At 34.4% G+C, this 22,159-nt stretch overlaps 6 protein-coding genes across 11 annotated transcripts in view; 2 read left to right on the top strand and 4 right to left on the bottom strand.

Moving 5' to 3' along the window:
• The window catches only part of LOC113502686 (elongation of very long chain fatty acids protein AAEL008004-like), a 29,292-nt gene extending 25,972 nt beyond the window's left edge, over nucleotides 1-3,320 (top strand). Inside the window, exons 13-16 of the mRNA XM_026884338.1 lie at nucleotides 579-635; nucleotides 767-1,009; nucleotides 1,151-1,303; nucleotides 1,380-3,320. Coding sequence (XP_026740139.1) covers nucleotides 579-635; nucleotides 767-1,009; nucleotides 1,151-1,303; nucleotides 1,380-1,523 — 597 coding nt within the window. The 3' untranslated portion in view covers nucleotides 1,524-3,320. The remainder of the gene's footprint in view (nucleotides 1-578; nucleotides 636-766; nucleotides 1,010-1,150; nucleotides 1,304-1,379) is intronic.
• A 103-nt stretch (nucleotides 3,321-3,423) lies between these two features.
• On the bottom strand, nucleotides 3,424-6,811 carry LOC113502722 (formylglycine-generating enzyme). The gene is made up of 4 exons (XM_026884375.1): nucleotides 5,848-6,811; nucleotides 5,503-5,674; nucleotides 4,971-5,130; nucleotides 3,424-4,856 (listed from the first exon to the last, which is right to left on the bottom strand). Exons 1-4 carry the CDS (start codon nucleotides 6,374-6,376, stop codon nucleotides 4,713-4,715), a joined length of 1,005 nt encoding a protein of 334 aa, XP_026740176.1. The 5' UTR covers nucleotides 6,377-6,811; the 3' UTR covers nucleotides 3,424-4,712.
• A 75-nt stretch (nucleotides 6,812-6,886) lies between these two features.
• LOC113502721 (traB domain-containing protein-like) lies at nucleotides 6,887-11,014 on the bottom strand. 3 transcript variants are annotated; one of them, XR_003401373.1, is made up of 9 exons: nucleotides 10,812-11,014; nucleotides 10,583-10,734; nucleotides 10,332-10,456; nucleotides 8,898-9,027; nucleotides 8,595-8,737; nucleotides 8,039-8,196; nucleotides 7,747-7,852; nucleotides 7,531-7,616; nucleotides 6,989-7,052 (listed from the first exon to the last, which is right to left on the bottom strand). XR_003401373.1 is itself a non-coding variant. In XM_026884373.1 (8 exons), exons 1-8 carry the CDS (start codon nucleotides 10,903-10,905, stop codon nucleotides 6,950-6,952), a joined length of 1,011 nt encoding a protein of 336 aa, XP_026740174.1. In that variant the 5' UTR covers nucleotides 10,906-11,014; the 3' UTR covers nucleotides 6,887-6,949. The 3 variants fall into 3 exon arrangements, 2 of the variants coding, with proteins under 2 accessions (XP_026740174.1, XP_026740175.1); XM_026884373.1 differs by lacking the exon at nucleotides 7,531-7,616 and having other exon boundaries at nucleotides 6,887-7,052; XM_026884374.1 differs by lacking the exon at nucleotides 7,531-7,616 and having other exon boundaries at nucleotides 6,887-7,052; nucleotides 8,898-9,024.
• Nucleotides 11,015-13,752: 2,738 nt separating this feature from the next.
• LOC113502538 (traB domain-containing protein-like) lies at nucleotides 13,753-18,776 on the bottom strand. Of its 3 annotated transcripts, none has more exons than XM_026884147.1 (11): nucleotides 18,626-18,776; nucleotides 18,155-18,371; nucleotides 17,772-17,870; nucleotides 17,570-17,691; nucleotides 17,359-17,483; nucleotides 16,824-16,950; nucleotides 16,317-16,456; nucleotides 15,970-16,121; nucleotides 15,622-15,727; nucleotides 15,072-15,212; nucleotides 13,753-14,895 (listed from the first exon to the last, which is right to left on the bottom strand). In XM_026884147.1, the coding sequence occupies exons 2-10, from the start codon at nucleotides 18,354-18,356 to the stop codon at nucleotides 15,098-15,100; spliced, it is 1,188 nt and encodes a 395-aa protein (XP_026739948.1). In that variant the 5' UTR covers nucleotides 18,357-18,371; nucleotides 18,626-18,776; the 3' UTR covers nucleotides 13,753-14,895; nucleotides 15,072-15,097. The 3 variants fall into 3 exon arrangements, with proteins under 3 accessions (XP_026739948.1, XP_026739947.1, XP_026739946.1); XM_026884146.1 differs by having other exon boundaries at nucleotides 17,570-17,700; nucleotides 18,155-18,419; nucleotides 18,626-18,775; XM_026884145.1 differs by having other exon boundaries at nucleotides 17,570-17,700; nucleotides 18,626-18,775.
• A 224-nt stretch (nucleotides 18,777-19,000) lies between these two features.
• On the top strand, nucleotides 19,001-20,381 carry LOC113502544 (protein stunted-like). Of its 2 annotated transcripts, XM_026884154.1 has the most exons (4): nucleotides 19,001-19,131; nucleotides 19,206-19,336; nucleotides 19,868-19,900; nucleotides 20,268-20,381. In XM_026884154.1, the coding sequence occupies exons 1-3, from the start codon at nucleotides 19,103-19,105 to the stop codon at nucleotides 19,879-19,881; spliced, it is 174 nt and encodes a 57-aa protein (XP_026739955.1). In that variant the 5' UTR covers nucleotides 19,001-19,102; the 3' UTR covers nucleotides 19,882-19,900; nucleotides 20,268-20,381. The 2 variants fall into 2 exon arrangements, with proteins under 2 accessions (XP_026739955.1, XP_026739954.1); XM_026884153.1 differs by lacking the exon at nucleotides 19,868-19,900 and having other exon boundaries at nucleotides 19,004-19,131.
• A 94-nt stretch (nucleotides 20,382-20,475) lies between these two features.
• LOC113502536 (probable tRNA N6-adenosine threonylcarbamoyltransferase, mitochondrial) lies at nucleotides 20,476-22,123 on the bottom strand. Its single transcript, XM_026884144.1, has one exon. It carries the CDS (start codon nucleotides 21,792-21,794, stop codon nucleotides 20,541-20,543), a length of 1,254 nt encoding a protein of 417 aa, XP_026739945.1. The 5' UTR covers nucleotides 21,795-22,123; the 3' UTR covers nucleotides 20,476-20,540.
• Between the last annotated feature and the right edge of the window lie 36 nt (nucleotides 22,124-22,159).

Here is a 22,159-nt window from a genome sequence, read left to right as displayed (position 1 = left end):
ATTTGGCACATAATAAGTGTAAAACTTTAATACCACCTAAGTATGTATTAATTAATCCTTTCGTTTACCGTGCGTTTTTTCCGAACGATAATTAATTTATTTGGGATGAATATAATTGTCGAAATCATGTGAGTTCTAACGATTAAAAATGGCCGCGCTACGCTCTTCGTGCTAAGCAAGTTGCTTCTGCCTATAAATTAGCTGGATGCAGTAAAGTATGCAATCAACTCATCACCATCGCCATGATCATTGCTATAACATACTTAACCAGTATTTTACCATTACCTCATATTTCATGATGCATGCAATTTCAATACATGTTGATAAGCCTTTCGTAACGTATAGAGCAAAGTAAAAGATAGTTTGCATGACGAAAAAATTTGTCAGTTTTGTTTTTTTTTAATCAATTAATTAAATTTCAGTCATTTTCAACAAACATTATACATTACAACACCAATATTCCAATCGACATTAGAATCGAATAGTGTTGCTTAAATGTAAATTTAAAATTTCCCCTAATTAAATTCGATGTTACTACCTATCCTAGTTCCAAATATAAATATTGATTTAATTTTCAGATGGTTCACGCATGTTGGTGGTATTATTTTTCCAAGTTCACTGAATTCTTTGATACGGTAAGTTTTGTTAAGCTATTAAAACAAAATATTTAGTCACAGTCAGTTGCGCATTCAAAGCAATTTCATACGCAATAAGTATTTTCAATCTAAAAATATAATTTGTGTAACAAAGTTATAATTTTTCGCAGATCTTCTTTGTGATGAGAAAGAAATTTGATCATGTGTCAACCCTACATGTGATCCACCACGGCGTGATGCCGATGTCCGTGTGGTTCGGCGTGAAGTTCACGCCCGGTGGACACTCCACCTTCTTCGGCCTGCTCAACACCTTCGTACATATCATTATGTATACGTACTACTTGCTGGCGGCTATGGGACCTCAGATGAGGAGATACTTGTGGTGGAAGAAGTACCTCACCACTTTACAAATGGTAATTAAAAGCGTCATATTAACTCTGGTGTTTACGTAGCAGGAGTATTGAACAAAATCGAATGCGTAATGTATCCGAATCAGTCATATTTATAATTTTCGAACGAATTGTTATATTCATAATATTAATTAATGCTTTCAGGTCCAATTCGTCGGCATCATGGTGCACGCGTTCCAGCTGTTGTTCATCGACTGCAACTACCCGCGCGCATTTGTTTGGTGGATCGGAATGCACGCTGTTATGTTCTTCTTCCTCTTTAAAGACTTCTACAACCAGTCTTACTCCAAACCCAAGGTAAATCTATCAAATAAATTATATGTTAGATGTATTCATCATTATACCGTAATATCTTAAATAAACATTTTTATAGGTGCGAGCAAGGTCTCCCCAACCAGAGACAACGGAGATCAAAGACATCACCTACAAGAACGGCTCGCTGAAGAACGGTTTCAGCAACGGGCACACGAACGGCACGTTCTTGCGAGCGCGCACTGTGCTGCCCGCCGGCAACTGACGGCGGACCAGGCGCCCACCTTAGCATTCCGTACTACTCTGTGATTCATAGCCTGAAATTGTCACGGGACGTTAATATTTCTTATTTAATGCGTGGACCTTCGGGGTAACGGTGTCGGATGTAAGTGAGGAAAACGTGAGCGCAGCCCAGGCCACCGCCGCGTGACTCCGTCAATAATAACCCTATAGATGTAGTGGTACATGTGATTTGTCTAGTGTACATACAGTTGAGGCAGAACTCATGGCGCGAAGAGCCTCGCGCCGGCGTCCGAGCGCAACTCCCGTAGATGTAAAAATTGTAGGTAATGTGAGAGTGTAGCTCACGGTGCGATGCGGGTAGCTGCGATCGCACCATGAGTTCTTACTCTTAGGTGGTATCAATGGTGTAAATTTTATTTTATTTGATGTAAATGTATAGCTAGATTTGTGATCGCATAGCGTTTTATACTTTTATTGTTAGAATTAGATAATATGTTGCTTTTAGAGTTTAGAAAACCTCTAAAAGAATACAGTCATAATACTTACAGAAACATGTATTTTATACATGGTGCTTATTAAATAAATATACTTAATGATGAGATGAGCTTGTAAACAATAATTATTGAAACCACCATGGTATACTCCACCATAATGGTTAAATCAATTACAGATAGAAATGTTGATTTATTGTTGTGCAATATATCATCTTGCTTCATATAGAAGTAAAGACAACGGCTCATGTAAAATAAATAGAAAAATCTACATTAATAAAATATTATGGGTTAGTACGACTCTATATGATAGTTATATGGAAGCTTTGTTAATAAAAGCTCAGGTGAAATGAAATTAATTAATTCTATACCCTAATGAAAAAATATTAAACAATATTTAATCGTCGGCACGTGCAATATATTTTTCAGTACTGTCTGTTTTCCGCTAATTCGTGTCATAAAATAGGTAAACAAACAAGTGCTTAACTTCAAAGGCTATGGTTTAAAGATTTTTATTTACGGGACTAGCACCAACATGGGCTTTTCTAGAAAATATATATTTAAACCAAGTATAAACGTTTCGATTATAAGTATTAATCAGTATTTTTACAAGCTCATTATTATCAAGACATTCACAATTATCAAACGAAATGTATGTTTTATGCCTCTTGGCAAATGCCAGTTATAATGTAAAAAAGCTGTTAAATCAATATCACCGCCATTTGCCTTTTGTGTTACACAATTACACATTATAAAGGCGTTTATTATTTGGATGACAACTTTCAAATCAACGTGATTATGTTTTTATTTTAAGTACAACAACTGTATTTTAATTTCAACCGAATGTTCAATTTAGATTTAGATTACTATGACACTAAAGTGGTTGTGTTGGTTATTTATTTTGTTTAATTTATCTTTTATTTATACCAAAATTATGTATATAAGAACAAATCGATAACGGGTTTATAGCAGTAGCTCTGTAACTTCCTTATTTAGTCTTCCGTTTTGTTTTGTACTTACGCGACGCGCCAAATTTCATGATCGCTTTGAAAACCGAAAATGTTTTTTTTATTGACTTCTTGACTCACCGAGATTCACCCACTAATATTTTTAGGAGCGATCAAGGAGTTGGGTGCTTACTTTACCCAAAATTAAAGGTGCTTTTTGTACTCCGAACATTCTGCTTTCTTTAGCAGTCAGGCAGCTGAAGCTCACCATTTTGTAAATAAAAATTTTGTTTCGTTAATCATATAGAAATCAATTTATGTACCTATTGTAATTTTTATACAAAAATATGCAATTAAATGATAAGTGTAATATTACCATAAGGCTGATCTTATTTCCTTTCCTTTAATAATTATACCTGTAATATTTTCAAACAGCAAGACTACTGCTGTAAAAAAAACAATTCTCCAATACAGAAAAAGTGTCCGAAATGAATAAATATATTTTTATTACTATTTATAAATTATATCAAATTGTAAAATTCAAAACCTTGAGACTACATCTTTAATTAATATATTCTTGAAAAATAACAAAAACACAGTAAGACGATATACAATGACATAAAAAAACATAATATTAAAAATTAAATATTTAGATCCAACACCCGAATTAACAAGTAAATGTATAAATAATTCGAGCTGAAAGTGAATAGGCTCTAATAAATTACAATACGCAAATTGAACTGCCTCGACCTTCCATTCATCGCAAGTGCAAGTGACAGGCCGATGCCAAGTAGTAGATTCGAGCCCCAGGACAGGCGGAAAAGAAAACAATTTTATTAAGAATAAAGAGAAGAGCTCTGGGTCAGGAACTTAGGTATTATAAATCCGTACCTGGGAAGTCAAATAAAGCTACAGATACCTACCGACATTTTGAGCCTTTGTGAACGTTAAATATTACAATTCCTAAAACCAGTCTTAATATACTATAGGGACAACCATTATTAATTAAAAATCATTACTGTACTTGTGAGTTTCTGAAAAAATTAACCTTTTTAGTTAACGTAAGTGTATATTATATACCATTCACATTTAAAAAAACATGTACAATCAGTACCTAACTAACCGACCTAAGACTAGTATTCAAAAATTGAACCTACAATTTCTTTTTTATTATTCGGTATTAAATGTTTTTCAAAGTCTTTTCTTTCAGAGTCTCAAACTCGTTTGTATTTGGAACCTGTTTGCGGCAGTGACGTTCATAAAATATAATGCGATACTTCATTAGCCTACCCTATTCATTATCCATTGTAAACAGTTAAGTAAGTAATCATTTTACCCATTTCTAACCACTAATTAAAATATTTTGCAAAGTTTAGCTTAGAATTTAAATAGTTAGGAACATATAAAACTGAATTAATAGACTATTTATACACATAAAGATAGTCAGCGCAGGCACGCATCTATAAAACAAATATAAAATATAAAAACCTTAATAACACATTTTTACAGTAATCACACATCTCCAACAAAAGTAAGCCTGTTTTAAAACCCGACGGACGTCTGTGGTTGTGATAAAAATATATATACCCAACCTAACGCGAATAACATATATTATCTAGATGTTGCTTTTGCGGGACCAAAATTACTGCATATACTGAAAGTGTGTAAATTTCAGTGTCATTGGTCACAAGTGTACATTTTCTACGAACGTAAGTCCATCATAATAACTACTAAGTTTTACAAGATTAAGTACAAATTTTCAAGTGTTCAAAATTATTGGACAGATTTCGCACATCGGAATCCTAGGTTTCCAGCAGAACTGTCTTCAGTGTTGTGAGATCGTGAAGAACATCTGTAGCGATAACAGTAGGAGAGGTGACATAAATATGATCCACCTTTTTTCACTTTTTCTGTAGGCTGAAAACATAAAATAATAACTGTAGAAACATATTTAGTTATAGCTAGATGAAGATATTCTAAGTACAGTCTGTAGATACTGTCCTTGAAACATTACAAATAAATCAAACTTACATTTTTCCCAGCCCAGGAGTCTTCCGTCCATTCCCAAACATTACCTGCCATATTGTAAAGGCCAAAATCATTTTGTGGAAACATGTTCACTGGGTTGGTTCCTATGTAGCCATCTTTTGCAGAGTTATGGGTAGGAAAAGTACCTTGCCAAATGTTAGCCCTGCAGATTGAAAAGATTTTTAGTTTTATACTAGTGACCTGCCCTGGCTTCGCACGGGTGGACATTTACTTTTTAAGCTTATTTTCCGGAATAACATATAGCCTATACGGATTCGGAAGAATCCCTATAGTTATGGTGAAAGAAATGTTGAAATCGGTCCAGTAGTTTTTAAGGCCTATTCAATACAAAAATACAAAGGTTTCCTCTTTAATATTAGTATAGAAGTATAGATTACAATTACCAAAATTTTATTGCACAACTTATGGTCTGATTAATCTTGATTGGTGATTTGTTTGTGTAATAATATGGTGGATAGTAATCCTTACTCAAATAAGTAAGTCTGTTGTGTACTATAAAGTACATAATACTAACATATGCTTTCGTCCAGGAAACAGCTTATCTCCCCAAGGGTACTTTGTATCCTTATGTCCGCCCCGACATGCTGCCTCCCATTCTGCTTCGGTTGGCAAGCGGGCGTTCCTCCACTTGCAGTATGCTTGAGCATCTTTCCATGACACATGAGTTACTGGGTGGTTCATGATTTCTAAAACATATAATGTTTTTTTTTAGTTAAATACATAACCATAATAGTTTAAAAAAAAAGCGGCTTAGAGGTACTACTATCCAAACAAATGTAGTGTCATGAAATAGATTGTTCGACAGAATATAATCATAATTCGAATCTTAAGCAAGTTACATTACAAATCTGCTAGGTACCTGAAATATCAGAATCTGGGCCAAAAGGATGTAACCAGTTAGCTCCAGAAACTTTGTACCACCACACAGCTTGCACTGCGCGGAAGTCCACAAGCTGGTCTCTAAAAGTACTATTTAAAAAAGCTGAAAATACAAAACTATCTCCAAATTGTTCAGCTTCAGTCTTATAAAGTGTAGTGTTTACAAATATGCTGAAGTCTTTGTTTGATACTTCATACTTATCAATATAAAAACTTTTTAGATGGACGATCCTTTTTGGTCCTTCCTGATCACTTTCTATAGCAATATCATCAGTTCCTAATTGGTACTCATCACTAGGTATAAGGCTCATCTTTTCTGCTTCATTAAAGCTGTCTTCGAAATTTCCTTCACACTGATCTTTATTATTCAGGGAGCTACTAAATATACTATCCTTGACTAATTTATCACTCCCATCTCGATTTAAATTACAGCCGCATCCAGACGATCCGGAGTCTGGTATAGAAGTTAGAACTGGTTGTAGCAAACAAATAATGATTAAATTTAACATTTTTATTTAATAATTAGGTATAAGATATCAGGAAAACAAATATAACACAGAACTATGAATCTAAAAGAGCGTCCGCAGTTCATTGATCTCGCATTTTGTTGTGAAGTGAACACACTACACAGTACACACATGACACAGATGACACTCTTATCTTCACTGTCACTTTGACAAGTTTGACAGTGTTGATTGTTCACAAATTCAAAGTTTTATAATCTGTGTTGCTCATCATTAATTTTATAATCGCGGCAGGCATTACCTTCAAACCGTTGGCAAACAAAATTAACATTACTCTTTCTTCGCGCGGCCCTGCATCACGTACTTGCTGTTCGCATCCGATTATTTAATTTAATTGCCAAACAACGGCAGCTAGCGCACCGCTTGGAGCATGAAAAACTTTTAAAAGCGAATACTGAGTCTGCTTGTACTTTCAAGCATTACAAATTTCGCAAAAGTTTTCTTTTATCAAAATATCTAGTTAGGATCTAAGGTTAAGATAGTGAAAGAAAGGTCTATTATGGAAATAAAGGTATATTATGGACAGAAAAGTTTTTAGTAGAGCCAAAGCACTATTTTTTATCCAAAGATTAATCTATAAAAAAAGGAAAATATCAAAAAATAAAATGTTAATTTTAGTCCTTTTCTGAAGAAAATCCTGTAGTAGGGCTCGGGAGGGATTCTGAAAAAGAAAACTTTAGTAAAACTTTTATACCACAACCCTTTTTTTCTGTAAGGTCACAGGTCCTTACGACCTGTGACCCAATTTTAATTATAATTGGTTCAATAGTTTTGTGTGAGAGCGAGACACACAGATAGACAAGAGATTGGAAACGAATTATATTACGAATTTATAATATTATGGTATGGGTAGCGCCTGGCGTAGCGTGATACTGGGTGATTGTTTTTAATAATGTAGGTAAATATGACTAAAAATAAAGAAAAGTGTGTATGTGGATATTTCTATTTTTTCGGAAAAAGTACTCCTAGTGAAGGCTTGGTACTACAGTAATATGACTAAATCTATTGTGATAAAGGCCACTATTAATAAAAAGCTCTCTTACTTAAATCTTATTATGAAGTTGTCATGAATATGGCTTTGAATAGGTTTATGAATGCTTATTTAAAAATAAAATTAACGAAAAATAGTTTATAATTACACTGTGACCACGGCCTATTTTTCTGTGATGACCACAGCTGGAACATTTCGGTTTGTCACCACCCGAGCCTTATTCTTAGTTACTTACTGTAATAAAAATTAAATAAAATAAAAGTTAATTTTAATAAGATTTATAGAGTTGTTTATTAATAATGGCCTGTATTTTTTTAATAATATAAGCTTCTATTTTTAGAATTTATCAATTAAGTTTACTTACAATAGTAGCGGTACAATATCCTCCTGTCTCATTTTCCCGTAGTATTTTACAATGCCATCTACATGTCCCATGCCCACGACGGCGAGTACTCGCGGACCGTCGACTACTGTAAAAATGGTGTATTGTGAAAATGGCAATACTATAGTATTAGTATAGCATAGGCGTACTATAATAGGACCTACTAAGTAATATTTAATTAAAAAATATTTAATTTATTTACCAGTAAGTGACTTTTGAAGAGAGTCGACTAAACATACCTAAATGTTTAACTATAAAGCATGTAGGTACTTACCAGAACGGACACACTCTTGTAGAGAATACGCTAGACATTTGTCACGCTCATCAACGAAGACATGAAATATTTTTTTAAAAGCCGGCACATCTTTTGTAATTTCTTCAAATTGAGCCTGTACAAAATCTCTATCTTTGTATCGTTCTAATTGTTCTTTGCTGTAATAAACCACTCTCATTATTTCTATTTATGCAACGTACTTAAAATTATTAAATAGTCCACTGTCGAGTGGAGAAACGGAGAAATATTCACCATGAAACGGTTTACTTCTGATGGAAGCGAGTTGTATTGCCGACAAGTGGCAAATCGCGTCGTGGTCGAGTTGCAAGACTAACGATGCTGATAACCCTGGATCGCTATTCGATCTTAGTTTGCCTCAATACAATTTCGGGACTGAATCGAAAACCAAAGAAATTGGAATAACAGTAAAAAGCAGAGCTGAACCAGTTTTGGGTGTGAGCCTGCCATAAAGGATTGAAGATTTTATGCAATCGTACTCGTTATTATTTTCCGTTTCTCCGCTTTTCTCTCTTAATAGGTAGGGAATAATACATACTCGAGTGGTTTAGGATTTGACGTTGTAAGATGATATAATACTTGACCCAATTCGTATACGCTCAAAGATTGAAAAGCTCGAGCAATAGTTATTTGTATTGGTCGATCGCCTAGAAATAATTTGCAACCAGGTATCCTTTTCATCTAGAAAAAAAAGTCATTTTAATCGTAAATACTTCTAATGCAATACCTACTACTTACCTATAGGTACCTCGATAATTTTGAGTCACAGGTAAGTTGTTTTCTCGAATCTAAAAGCATTCGGTATTTTTTGTTTTTATTATATAATTAAAATAGGACTGACCTCATGGTAAGCTCTCCGGAATTCCCCGCCTGGTGCAACTCCTAATTCCTTAGCAATATCAGCATACGTTTTCAAAAGCATTGCATGTAACATACCCGACACAAAGTTTTGACCTCTCACGGCTTCTCTGCTAAGCAAAAATTTGTTAGGTTAAATAGGGCTTCCTAAAATTAGGCTTTTACTTAAATATCTAGTACTTTTGTCTGGATTTGATAAGTTTCAGTCTTTTAGCTATTTTTGTCTAAATTAGTCGTTCAAGTTCGTGACCGCACGGATAGCCAAGTGGTTGAGGTCACCACGCCAAAAACCACAGTGTGCGTCGTGGGGTGGGTTCGATCCCTACGTAGGCAAGCATGTGTGATCCACGAATGCTTGTTCTGAGTCTTGGTGTTATCATTATGCATGTGATTTGAATGTTTGTAAAACCCCCCGCTACACGAGGATTGAATGACTAAGAGTCGTTAAAAAAAAATCAACTGTCTAGACGACTCTAGTCTGTGTAATACTGTTTGAGCTGTGTCGGGAACGAAGCTTAAGACTATAGAATGATAGAAATATGAAAAACTCTCAGTCACTTAGGTAACTGCGTCCTTAAATTATTTCGTTAACACCTTGCTATTGTTTTGCTTAAAGGACTCCCGCACTAAAAAAATAATCCTGGTGACGCGAGTATTTTTACAGACATTCAAGTCCCTGTTACAAAGACACACAGATTCAGAACAAGCACTCGTGCAGCTTGTAGACACCCATATAAATCGCAACTAAAATCCAATGCCACTTTAATATAACAGACATTTAGTTCGGGACAGCTAGTTTTAATAAAATTATCTCATTTGACCCTCTCTATGATATCTCTATCTCTATCTCATGTATTTTTTTACTAAACGAATTCCACTTTTTGACTGGAAGTAGGGGTTGTAAAGGGAGCTAAGTCGGGGTCAAAGTTTATATGAATCTTTTTTTGGGATGTAAACTGCGGTTTTTGGGTATTTTGATTTTGAGGGGGTGGCAGTTGGTGGTAGGTTTTATACGCTGTAAACTGAAGTCTACGCCGACGGAGTCGAAAGCTATTAATTTATAAAGGGAATTGAATCCTACATATCTTGAAAAAAAATGCAATTGGCTACACAAAGTTTTAATGGACTAAAAGGGTGGAATATTACTTAATCTGTGGAGTTTGTAAGGAAAGACAAAACAGGACAAAACCGATTTTTTTTTCCGCCAGCCATACAAAAACATGAGGAAAAACGGGGCAAAGAACCCTCATTTTTACAATACCCGATCAAATAAGTATACATATAGCTCCTATCTACAGCTAATATATGTACAACTTAGTGGGTTACACAAAATTAATTCATTTTTCTTATTATAATAAGAATAGATTAGCCTTCACCCAAATACAATTAAAAAAATACTATAATAAAGCACACTCACTTAATTTTTTGGGCGTCAAAATTCTTGGCATCTTCTAAAAATTTCTTATCGTCCAGTTCAAGAAGTGATACCCGCTGACGACATAACTCAACCAGTATAGCATTTGGATTTAATACCTTCACTATCTGATGGAAAACAATATTAATTTAGTGAGTTATAAGTGTCTAGAGAGGATCTAGGGAATAAATATGCTTTATTTTGTATGTAAATTTATAAGGATACTTCAATGCAATCACATCTATAGGCCATACCTCGGAAACATCTTCCACCGACTGTTTACTAAAATGGACGGTTCCCAGAAGCACAACAGTTGCATGTTTATCTTGCTGCAAGAGTGTCGCAGAGCGTGGCAATGAAATAGGCTGGCGTGAGCTGGTGTGCCTTATGTACACTGAAACGGCCGCTAGAATAACAGTGCCAAAAAAGACAGTTAGTTAGGTTAAGTAGCACAGGTACAATATGTATAGAGCACCAACTCACGGTGTAAGATCCTTTTATCCGGACTGCATAATACTGGAATGTCAAGTGTTTTGCGTATAAGTCGTCTAACTAGGAGGCATGATTGGTATTTCATATTTAGCTTAAACTTTTAAATGTACAATTTTGTCGCATTATTAAGAAATTACGAGAAATTTGAGGTGAATTCATGATATTACTCCATATTGTCCATTTTTGACTGATTGTTGTTTCTCAGATCATCTGACGTGAAAGTTTATACATTTTTATTTTTTTGTTCAGCCAGTGAAAATAAGAATACGCATTTTCTAAAACAGGTAGGAAGAAATAGATCTCATACGCATGTAACTATTAGGTATTCAAACTTTTTTTGCATTACCGAAGATCGTTCAAGCAGTTCATAATAAAAACTCTGCGGTCCATCAACACATAGCACCAGCTGAGACTTGTGCACGCCTTGCTGGCGATTCAATTATCTAATGATGAGAGGCACCCGAATCCTCTTCTTTTTGCACAACCATTAATTCAAAATTATTTTGCTTCGTCACAGGAATATTGGGTAATGGAATGGAATAGGCAGGTCCTAAGCTAAGCTCGGTGGAGGCGATACGGCGTTTTGACGTACCGCTTCAGACAGGTGCTGAGCGGACACGTTGCCTTCAGGCACTACCTACCTGTTCGAGTGGGCCGAAGGGGGTCACTACAGTGTATGGCAAACTGTGCGGTACAGTGCGGTGAAGCAGATGACTGCGCAAACTGGCCGCGTGTCCGATCTTTGCGGAGCTTCGCGCCGAACTTGTGTCTGCGCTGGGTGGAATGGACGTCGCTGAGTTGTCGGCTGTCGTCGCTGCAGCAATCGGGAAAGCGACCCCAATTTTCCCGCCATACGCCGACGTCGAATTGGGCGGCGCAGAGCTGCGCATGAGCGCGCTCTCCCGCCCTAACTAGGGTTCTGGGCGACGGCACGGGGGTGTCTGTCGTCCGATTACAGGACACACGGTGAGGGGCCACGGTGCTATGGATGTGGTCCCAATATGAGGCGAGGAGGCCGACGCTCTTTCCATGTCGGCCCACACAACACGTATGATGACGGATGACGTAGCACGGCGGTTCAGGTTTAGTCAGTAAGAGTCTTACACCACCCATTTCCTCCCCCGAGGGCATGTCCATGAGTATTCTCCCGCTTTATCAAAAGAAAAGACCCTAAGCTAAGCTAGAATATTATATATAAGCAATGCTATGCACGGACTAAATACAGGAGTTTACACGGCAGTGCAGTTTGCCACCACCATGTATCTAAAATAAAAAACTGAAGTAGATCCGTGTTAAATTGTCATTGCTTGTACAACAGATACTCTTCTGTGGTAATGCGGATTATTAGTATTAAATAAAACGAGTAAGTATAGTTTTAATAACGATATTTATTTAAAAATGTGAACAATTTTCGATGTTATTGTATATTTACTGAACTACAAGCATGTGTATTTCCATAATTATTACTTTGACTATGATAGACAGTATTAATCCTCTAATAAGACTCTTAACATTACTTTTACAACTGGCTTAATGCATTAGATGGATGGAAATTTATTTTTACATTAGGTATCACAGTCCTTAAGTAATTCTTTTTTAGTTAAACCACACTGAAGAACTGCGGCTGATCGCGACGCACAAATAGTGCCGTTGCCGTATTTTAAACATCGTCACACACTGCTATCGGTTGGGTCGATTCATAATCAATTTAATCTCATGAGGCATTTCTTCTTCGGAATTTCTTTAGTGTGACTTGACTCTTAGGAAGGCAATATAAATAGGAAAATTTAGCCAATTATAAATCAAACGCTTTGTATTAGGAGCGTCATAGCAATGCAATATACCGTTCATGTCTGCATCATTTTGTGTGTAAACAATATATATGGGTGTTGCCTACAACAAAATCAATAGGGATGATGACATTTTTTTTTGCAGTGTCCGTCTTGTAGCTTCTTGTATAATAATGGATACGTATTTTTTATTTTGTCCCGCAAACATAAATTGACCAAATTACAGTGAATGAAACTTACGCGTGACCTCACGATTGAGTATAATTTTACCATAATCGTTACGTCACAAGACCCCTCTCCTAAACTTTGTCAATACTAGTTTTTCTGAAAAAAGAAAAATACGTGTCTCATACTTTTCAATTATCTAACTGAGGGACTGATGAGATTTTTTATTTTTATACCCAGTCATCATCCCTATTCTATTAAGAGATACAGTTTAAAAATTTTAACGGCATTTTTAATAATACGTAGGTAGTCTTTTTTTATAGAAACGATTCTGTGATGGCTATTTATTTGGTAAATGCTCAATCATAACTATTTATATTCTTATTCGATATGATAGATGTCAAGAAAATTGAGATAAAAAATAACATGTCCAAAAGCAATCAAATTCAAAAACGCGTAGGAGTATCAATTAAAATGTATTTTAGTCCAACACAAATACTTTTTGTTTATAAGCATACAGCTCTAACAGCAATAATTTTATTTAGAGAGCTGGATAACCTTTGCATAAGTAATTTGCAAAAAAAGCTTACCATTAACAATATTATGCTCGTGATGTATTTACAAATCATATTTGTTATCAACTGTACAAATAAGCGTGAACAGTGTTAACAATAACTTAATTCGAAATGCAAGTTTGCGGCTCGGCTGAGTAAAACCAAACTAAGCGGGACCTTACCATTAACAAATGACGTTATATTAAATGACTTATTAAGGGAAATACAACTTACTTTACAAAGTTCTCTCTAATTATTTTCTTTTTAGATAAAACACCGGTGAGGACAACAATGGCCCAATTTTGACTAACAAACTAAACATAATCCTAGGCTATCGGTATCAATCGCCGCGCGCCGTGATCACCTAAACTTGAATTATGAAACAGATTTAAGATGCGGGCAGTTAGCCTGAAGGTTATTATATTTTTTTTTACCGTAATAAAAACAGTAGAGCATAGCTTATCTATTACTGATATATGTTTAGTTTGTGAACAATTGAATCGGTATCGATAATTGCCATGCTTAAATTAATGGAAAATATTTTGAGGGAACTTTACCTATACAAAGATAGTTAAATAATGTAAGTGTTTTGCATGAATGGGCCCATTTTTAAGTGTATTTTTGTAATGATTTGTCAAAATAATAATATCGATCAAGAGAGTATAATAAAATCGAAGATGTTTTACAGTATTTAAGTTAAAATTGTATAGATTGTGGACAAAATCTAAAACAATATTTTTTAGATTTTGTCCACAATCTATATATTTTAACTTAAATACTGTTTTAGATTTTATCTACAATCAATCCATCAGAGGATTCATTAAAGATAAAACAAATTATAATATCTACTTTATTGATATCAACGGGAAAACGGGTAATCTTCTTTTTTTACTGTGGTAACTAATATCCATGTGGGTTTAACCTTCTCTTGATCAGATCTTATATCACTCGTAAATCTATGGTCCTATTCATACTTTTAACGTGATTTAACCTTCATAATTATAATTATACATAGATGATTCTCAATTTTAGAAACTTCCGACTAGTCATCGTGTAGCGACAAAGCCGCATTTTGAGCACTTGATTTTAAGACAAAGTATAATATGAAGACCTCTTTCCATCTTATGACAAAACGTAAAAATGAGATATATTATAATGTATGTGGTAGTCTGGTTTTGTTAATCTTCGTGTCGTCAGAAGAATTTTTTTGATCTATGGTTTCGATGAAGTTTTTTATTAAGTTTGTTTAGTAATTTCTGTAATAAGACGGTAAAGGTATAAACTTATTGTTTCTGAACATAAAAATCACCTTGACTGATAGTAAAATATGTTTCTAGAATTTCTATCCGAATTTCAACAACTATTACTTTTTCTAATACCTCAATCCCGTTATTTAATTGTTTATCACTATTTCCAATAACAAGTATGGCAAACTATTTAGTTTTTCTCTTCCGAACATCAAATTGCATTTTGAGTTACAATTTTATTGTAAGATTTAACGCTAGAATATGATCCAACAATCATCTTTTCGATATTTTTTTACTTCCCACGTACAAGAAGATTACCCTGAAACAAAAATCGGCACTTTAGTGTGTAGCTAGCTTTAAAAGTTACGCAGTATCAGTGTACTCTTAGCGAGAATACTAAGATATTCAAACAAAAATCCATCCATTGGAATTTTTGATTGCTTAAGTAAAGTTAAGTATTTAATCATAAACAAACAGTTTCTCATTACAACTTACCACAATATAAGGCAGAGTTCTAGTCATCAAGGCAACCAGCGCCGAGGAATAAGTTTGTATCCAGCGTAGATAATGGCGCCAACGCACGCCACGCGGATTGACACGCGAATCACACGCGTCGACAAAGATGGCGGCGGTACGCTATAGACGAAAAAAAACTTATGAACATGAAGTGGTCATTCTATTCTATTCTATTAGATTTTCGAAATAAGGAATAAAGGTTTGCCTTAAGATGTGAAGTAATATTGCGCAGACCTGATTTATAAGTACCTTATCTATAATTCTACGTGGCATATGATTCTTGGCTTCATATAAAATAATTTCATCATCTTTAGGTACTGATTTCTTAGACACTATTCCCAGAGAATTATAGAAGTCGGTCAAATTACTTAACTACACCCTCGTGCTTCAAATACGATGCTTGTATTTTGATTCAGCATTACTGCTGATTAGATTGAAGTAATCCATTCATGTTAACATAATTAAGGCGCTTAGAATTTTGGTATCTTATCTCAGGATAACGATAGTGTAATCTTAAATTGTTACTCACATCAGTAGCGGTGTTATGTCCTGTGGACCGATTTTACCCCAGTGTTCTACAATGCCCGCCACGTGACCGATACCGACCACACCCACTATGCGACAGGGTTCTCGACCTAGAAAAAACAAAAATAATGTACTGACAAACATACTACATAATAATTGAAGACATAATAAAGTCTAAAAATGATCTTTGCTTGGTCTTGAAAAAAATAATACATTTATCTAGCCAGTTTAATTAAACAGTCGTGCGGTCTCCAAAATCGTGCGAGCATAAAAACGCTCAGAATTAATTATTATAAATACCTTTAGTATTTTTAGTCCTTTCTAAATTTACATATAAGTTAGTCAAACTCACGCGGTTGCAAGGCAGCGACCTGCAATGAATGACAGAGATACATGTCTCGCTCCACGACGAACACCCGCTTCAACGCCGGAAACTCTTCAGCCATTTCTTCCAACATGTCTTCCAACATTTTCTTTTGTTTGCATTTCTCTACCTCCTCCAGGCTGCAATATAAATGTACCAATTGAGCTCTTCTAGTTGCGACAGTTTTCCAGACAAAGATTGTGGCATAACATTGTAAAAACATATCTAATCTGTGCAAGGCAAACTTAGGTAAGTTCAACTGGCGATGACTTAACTAAACTGTACTAATTTATCCATGCTACTCTTGAGATATAACAGTGCTCGACAATACTAACCTAATTGTCTGATTTGATGTCAGCAAATGCCAGACAAATCTGATAGTTTGTCCCCAAGAGAGTGACGCTATTGCGCGGTGGAGGGTGATGTCTATCGCTCTGTCACCCAGCTGTACAATGCAGTTGGGTATTTTCTTTGCCTGAAAAAATGTCGGTATATTGTTATTGTTATTGATAACAATCGAATATAATACTTTGGAATTGATTCATGTTTGAGTATAATAGTGCATTCTGGATGCTGATGTTGAAGAATGTATTTTTAATCTTGAAATAAGTCAAGAATCCTTTTTAAAAATTTATAACACATTGAGGGTTTTCATAGCCGAGTCTAACTTCTGAATCAGGATACACATATAATATGCCATGTGTCAAGCAAGTTACTGAGAAAAAAAGAGTTACAAAATTTAGACAGTCAAAAACTATACAATTTTAAATCTAACATCAATACTTTTTTCATCACACAAGAAATGTACTTTATTTCCCTTAGAATAAAAGAATAAAAATAACCTCAGCCATAGCCCTTCGGAATTCACCACCAGGTGCCATACCCAGCTCTCTTGTTATATGTGCAGATGTATTTAACAATAGTATATACATCAAGCCATTGAATACACCATTCTGTGCCATTGTTGCTCTGCAAGAAAAATAAATAAACATTTATTGTAAACAACTCACAGCAACTTGTACTATTTCTAAACATATCAGTTTTAATTATATGTATATTTTTAAAGCATTTGTATTACTTATAATCTAGCTATGTATTGGATGTGTAGGTCAAAAGTTGAAGGTATTAGAAATCCTTCTTGACACACAATTGAGATGTAATATTGCATGATTATGAAAGTCTACTTGCAATAATTATATATATAATAATGTGGCATTTACATGAGTCATATTATGGCCAATATGGGAGTTTTAATCTAACTAACCTAACCTATCTTCCAACATTACAGTAAGGTATTTATTGCTTTAGAGTTAATGTTTTGATATTCAAATTGCTGCTTAATCTACTAGAAATTTTATAATCTAAAATTATACCAACCTGATCTTTTTAATATTAATATTCTTCGCTTCTCTAAGTATGACTTCTTCATCTAATAAAAGAATATTAGTTCTTTGTTCACACAACTCCACCATCACAATATGTGGGTTCACTTCTTGTATTACCTAGAACATATCACACATAATTTCAAAGCATAAAAACAGGTTTCAATTTATAAAAAGAGGTTGGCAATGTTAATGTAAATACTAACTCTGGATACATCTTCCTGAGACTGTATGCTGAAGTGTGCAGTACCCACTAAATACACTTTCCCCCCATCGGGAGCATCTAACACAGTCACAGTACTGGGAAGACCATCATCCATGGGCAATTCTGAAACACCTGCAGAATTAAACAAACATTTTTATAGCTGCAAAAACAAATTAATAAAGGTTTATATTCAAATTATGTACCATCTTCCATATCACATTCTGGATTTGAATCAACAACTTGATTTTCTGATATTGCTTCTTTCTTTGGAACTGGCGTAGAAGTTACAAAATCAGGATTATCTGAAATTTTGTAGAAGAATAAATAATAAGTAAATATAGTACTGTAGCAGTAATACAATATTGAAGTTTCGAAGCAAACATGAATGTTATTGAAAATACATAAATTAAATAAGGGACAAATAAGTGTGTATAATCTAGATAATTGCTGATTGGTTATGCACATTATATTCAGGTTGGCTTCTAGGATTAAAATAAATGTATGATGCAATAATAATATAATATATCCTGGGACAGTTTAAACAATATCAATAATATAATATACTTTACCAAGATTTAATAATTACCTGACTTTTCTGGCATCATGGCATTTGTAATGTTCAATTTAGCATCACCACTTCCATCCTCTGCCTTGATAAAAACCTTGCATTCATTAACTATGTCACACTTAACACCTGGGGGCTTCTGTTTCAGAAACAACTGATCTTCTTCTAAGTTACTATGATTCACAGGTTTATCATTGTTTAGCAAACGATCAGCGGCTTCCATTTTATTATTGAATTACTGCAAGTACAAGTGTCATGCAATGCTTCAAGTACAACAGCTGCAATGCTAATTTGATATAACATTTCCATTAAAAGTAACATATTATATTGAAAATAGAAGGTAAATTAAGTAGTTTGTTTTTTGAATTCACATTTTTTATTAAATTAACAGGCAATATGGAAAATTGGCGATTAATTTATGCCAACTCATTTTTTTTTCAGTGAAAGTATTTATTTATGGATGTTTATTAAGCTAAATTAAATAACACCTACCTTTAAAAGCTTTGAAGTATTTTCCTGATAATTATTTATTAAGACCCAAGTCGCTAATTTCCGAAGAATAAGGCATCTATTTCTTTTATTTTGATTTGTTAAACACTTCGACACTCGCTACAGTTTCTATTGCCATCTGTGCGAAATTAGTAATACCAGACGAAAATTATGACGTTTTCGTTAGAAAATCGATCGCCACGACGGGTAACAGAAAAATGTGGAATTATGGAATAGTTTATTAAGATCAAATATAAAGTAATTATATCAAACCAGCTACAAGGATCTTGAAACTCCAACATGCTTTGCCCATATTTTAATATTTAGCATTACTAAAAATCGACTATTTCACTTCACGTAACAGTACCACTCTACAAGAGTTACGTCACTTCAATCCAATTCCGACATATTCCAAATTCGATTTTATATCGGGTTTTCAGGATTCTACTTTGCAGATCCAACCAAAATAAATAACTCAAAATGAGTGCCTGGAGGCAAGCCGGTTTAAAGTACGTATTAATTTATTTTAAATAAAACAAGTGCTAATGTAAAAATTCTGGGACTTAAGGTTATGTTTTTCTAGTTACATAAACTACTCCAACATCGCTGCAAAGATGTTGCGACGAGCTCTGAAACCCGAACTTCGTGCCGATGCTCTTAAACGTGATGAATCTCACGTTCGCATTACTCCTTGGCTCAACGGCAGGCCAGCTCGTAAGTATTTATGTAGTTTTACAAATAAGGTTCTTCAACCAAGTCTTACTCTTAAGTTCTACTGCTCAATCCTTTGTTAAGGATTATAATAAATGAATAATAAATAATTCTTATTAATTCTCTTCTGATTTTGGTAAATCTGTCAATGGTATGAAGGATTGACAAAGTTTTTTGGTAGTAGCCTCAAGCTTACCAAAAAACTTTATGTGAGTAAACTGATATATAGAAGACCAATTGGATGATGGATCAATATTGAGACGAAAAGTCTAACAAATTTAGTTACACTTTGATATGGTAAATTGAATGGGGATGGCCAAGGTCACAGAATCATGAGAGATGTCAGGTTGGACTTTTAAGGAGGACCAATATTTATAATAATAATTATCTTAAACTTTGGTACTCACTGGATTTCAAGTATACCATACTTGAATTTATTGGTGCTTTGTGCAAGTCGGTTTATAACATGACCTACTGCAAAGTGCCACTGTGTATTTTGTTTTACATCACTTCAAATAATAATTGATTTTTCAGATGAAAAGGACTAAACAGGACAATCTGAATTAGGTTTGTCAAAACCAAAAAGGTTTACAAGGCTTGCTATCCTGTTTCATTGTATTATGAAAAGGATGTTAACTAATCCATAGTTTGCAGTTCAATTTAACCTTAGTTTAGACCATGCAACTGTTTGTTTTTGAGACTAACATTCTGAGAATTAAAATCTTATAGTCCCTGAAAAAAGTTAATAACACCCCGTTTATTATAGATTTAGAAAAAATAACACCCTGTTTTATATGCATATCTGAGTGACCCTATAAAAAATATGTCTTGTGTTACCCTGAAGAAGACAATGTCTTGTGTTTGTCAAATTGTTTTTGCCACATTGTTCTTTATTTATTTAATTCAATGAGTAATAAAGAAATATAACTTTCAGATCTGAAAGCTGCCGGTGCCAAGTAAATAAGGAGGAATTCTTTACCAGCATGCATGATCATTTGCAAATGTTAGTTTTATGTAATGTCATCTAATAAATTATTGTTGTAAACATTTTTTGTATATTTTTTACTGAATATTCCCCACAGTTTTCTGTCATATAAGTCGGTATAGGTTTAATTAACTAAAAGATATTTAACATTCATTAAAGTTTTTATTCTGAACTAGGGTAGATGACTACAAATTCTTCTACAAACTAAACAGATTTTTGTTTTTATGTTGTCACCTTCCCCATGTTATTATACAATCTTTTCAATCTAGTTGCTTTGGTTTGTATGTTGGCAGCTGTAACTTCATTAATACAGTTGATTCCTAAAGGTGCTTCTGGATCTACTTCTTGCATACTGAGTTCTGATCTGATATCACACTGTTTTCTTACTTTTTCTAATCCATTCCAGGCTATCATAACACCATTGTCTGTACACACATTTGCAGGTGGGCGATAAGTGTTGTAACCCATATTATTACATATAAATTTTATTGATTCAAATATAAAATTATTACAAGCTACACCTCCAGATACAACAAGCCTTCTATTTTCAGGACTTATTAAATTATTCTTTTCACAATACATTAAAGCTCTTTGAGTTCTGTGGGCTAAATGTTCTGCAACTGCACACTGAATGCCTGCACATAAGTCATTCACTTCAGGTATAATTTCATCCCCCTTCAAGTTGTGTTCATGTTCTTTTTTGATCAACTTCCGCACTAAAGCATCCTTGAGTCCACTGAAGCTAAAGTTACAGTCTCTATGTCGAAGCAGAGGTAAAGTAAATTCAAATAATCCAGGGTTTGTGGATAGCTGCGCTGCCATTTCCACAGCTCTTCCTCCACTTACTTTGGAGTACTCGCTTATGTTTTTTAATTTCATTCTTCTAGCTACTTTATCTAAAACTTCACCTGGGGCATTGTCAAGACTTTTTCCAAATAATACAAAATCATTTATGTCCTTGACAAGGGCTAGTAAGCAATGACCTCCTGATATTAGTAAAACTATGTATGGAAATGGCAAGTCATAATACATACGAGCTACCAAAGCATGAGCTTCCATATGATGTATAGGTACAATAGGTTTAGAATACTTTTTTGACAGGTACCTAGCATATTTAACTCCCACTTGAAGACTTACGAGTAAACCAGGTTTAGTCGTTACTGCAATAGCGTCTACTTCGTTACTGGTTTTATTGGCCTTATTAAGTGCCTCAGCAACAGCTTTTTCAATATTTTCCCTGTGTAATTCGTGAGCAACTAGAGGATTCACTCCTCCAAATCTTATATGTATTGCATTCTGAGAATATAAAGATTCACCTAAAAGACTATTTTTACCATCGATAACCGCACAACCAGTATCGTCGCAAGAGGTTTCAATTCCTAATATTATTGTATTTTTTGAATAAGTGAGTGCTCTGCAACTGTATGCCTGTACGGCATAGATAGTCGTTCTTCTGAGATACTTGTGGAACAACATTATTTTGACTAAATATCATATTTTTGTAAATAAATATTATAATTCGAGGTTATTCATGGAATAAGTCTCATTGACACTTTGACAAATGTTATGTCACCTTGCCGGTCCCGGTACTCCCGGCCCGGTCACCTGACTGACACACTGATGACAGCACAGATGTCATCAGCTGTTATTCAGAATTCAGTAACGCTGGAAAATAATCCTAAAACTGGAGAAAAAGCAAGCCAAAAATTAAGCTTTCCACAAAATATTAAATTTTGATCTTTGAGCAAATAGTAAAAGTGAAATGTTTATGCTTACGTGTGACCAACCACCAGATTAATTTTTAACATTGATGCTGAATAGTCGATTTTGTTACCAGACAA

Source organism: Trichoplusia ni, chromosome 17, assembly GCF_003590095.1.
Source record: "Trichoplusia ni isolate ovarian cell line Hi5 chromosome 17, tn1, whole genome shotgun sequence".
NCBI classification, from domain to species: domain Eukaryota; kingdom Metazoa; phylum Arthropoda; class Insecta; order Lepidoptera; family Noctuidae; genus Trichoplusia; species Trichoplusia ni.
The sequence above is the reverse complement of the archived record's forward strand: the minus strand, read 5'-3'. Positions and strand labels throughout refer to the sequence as shown.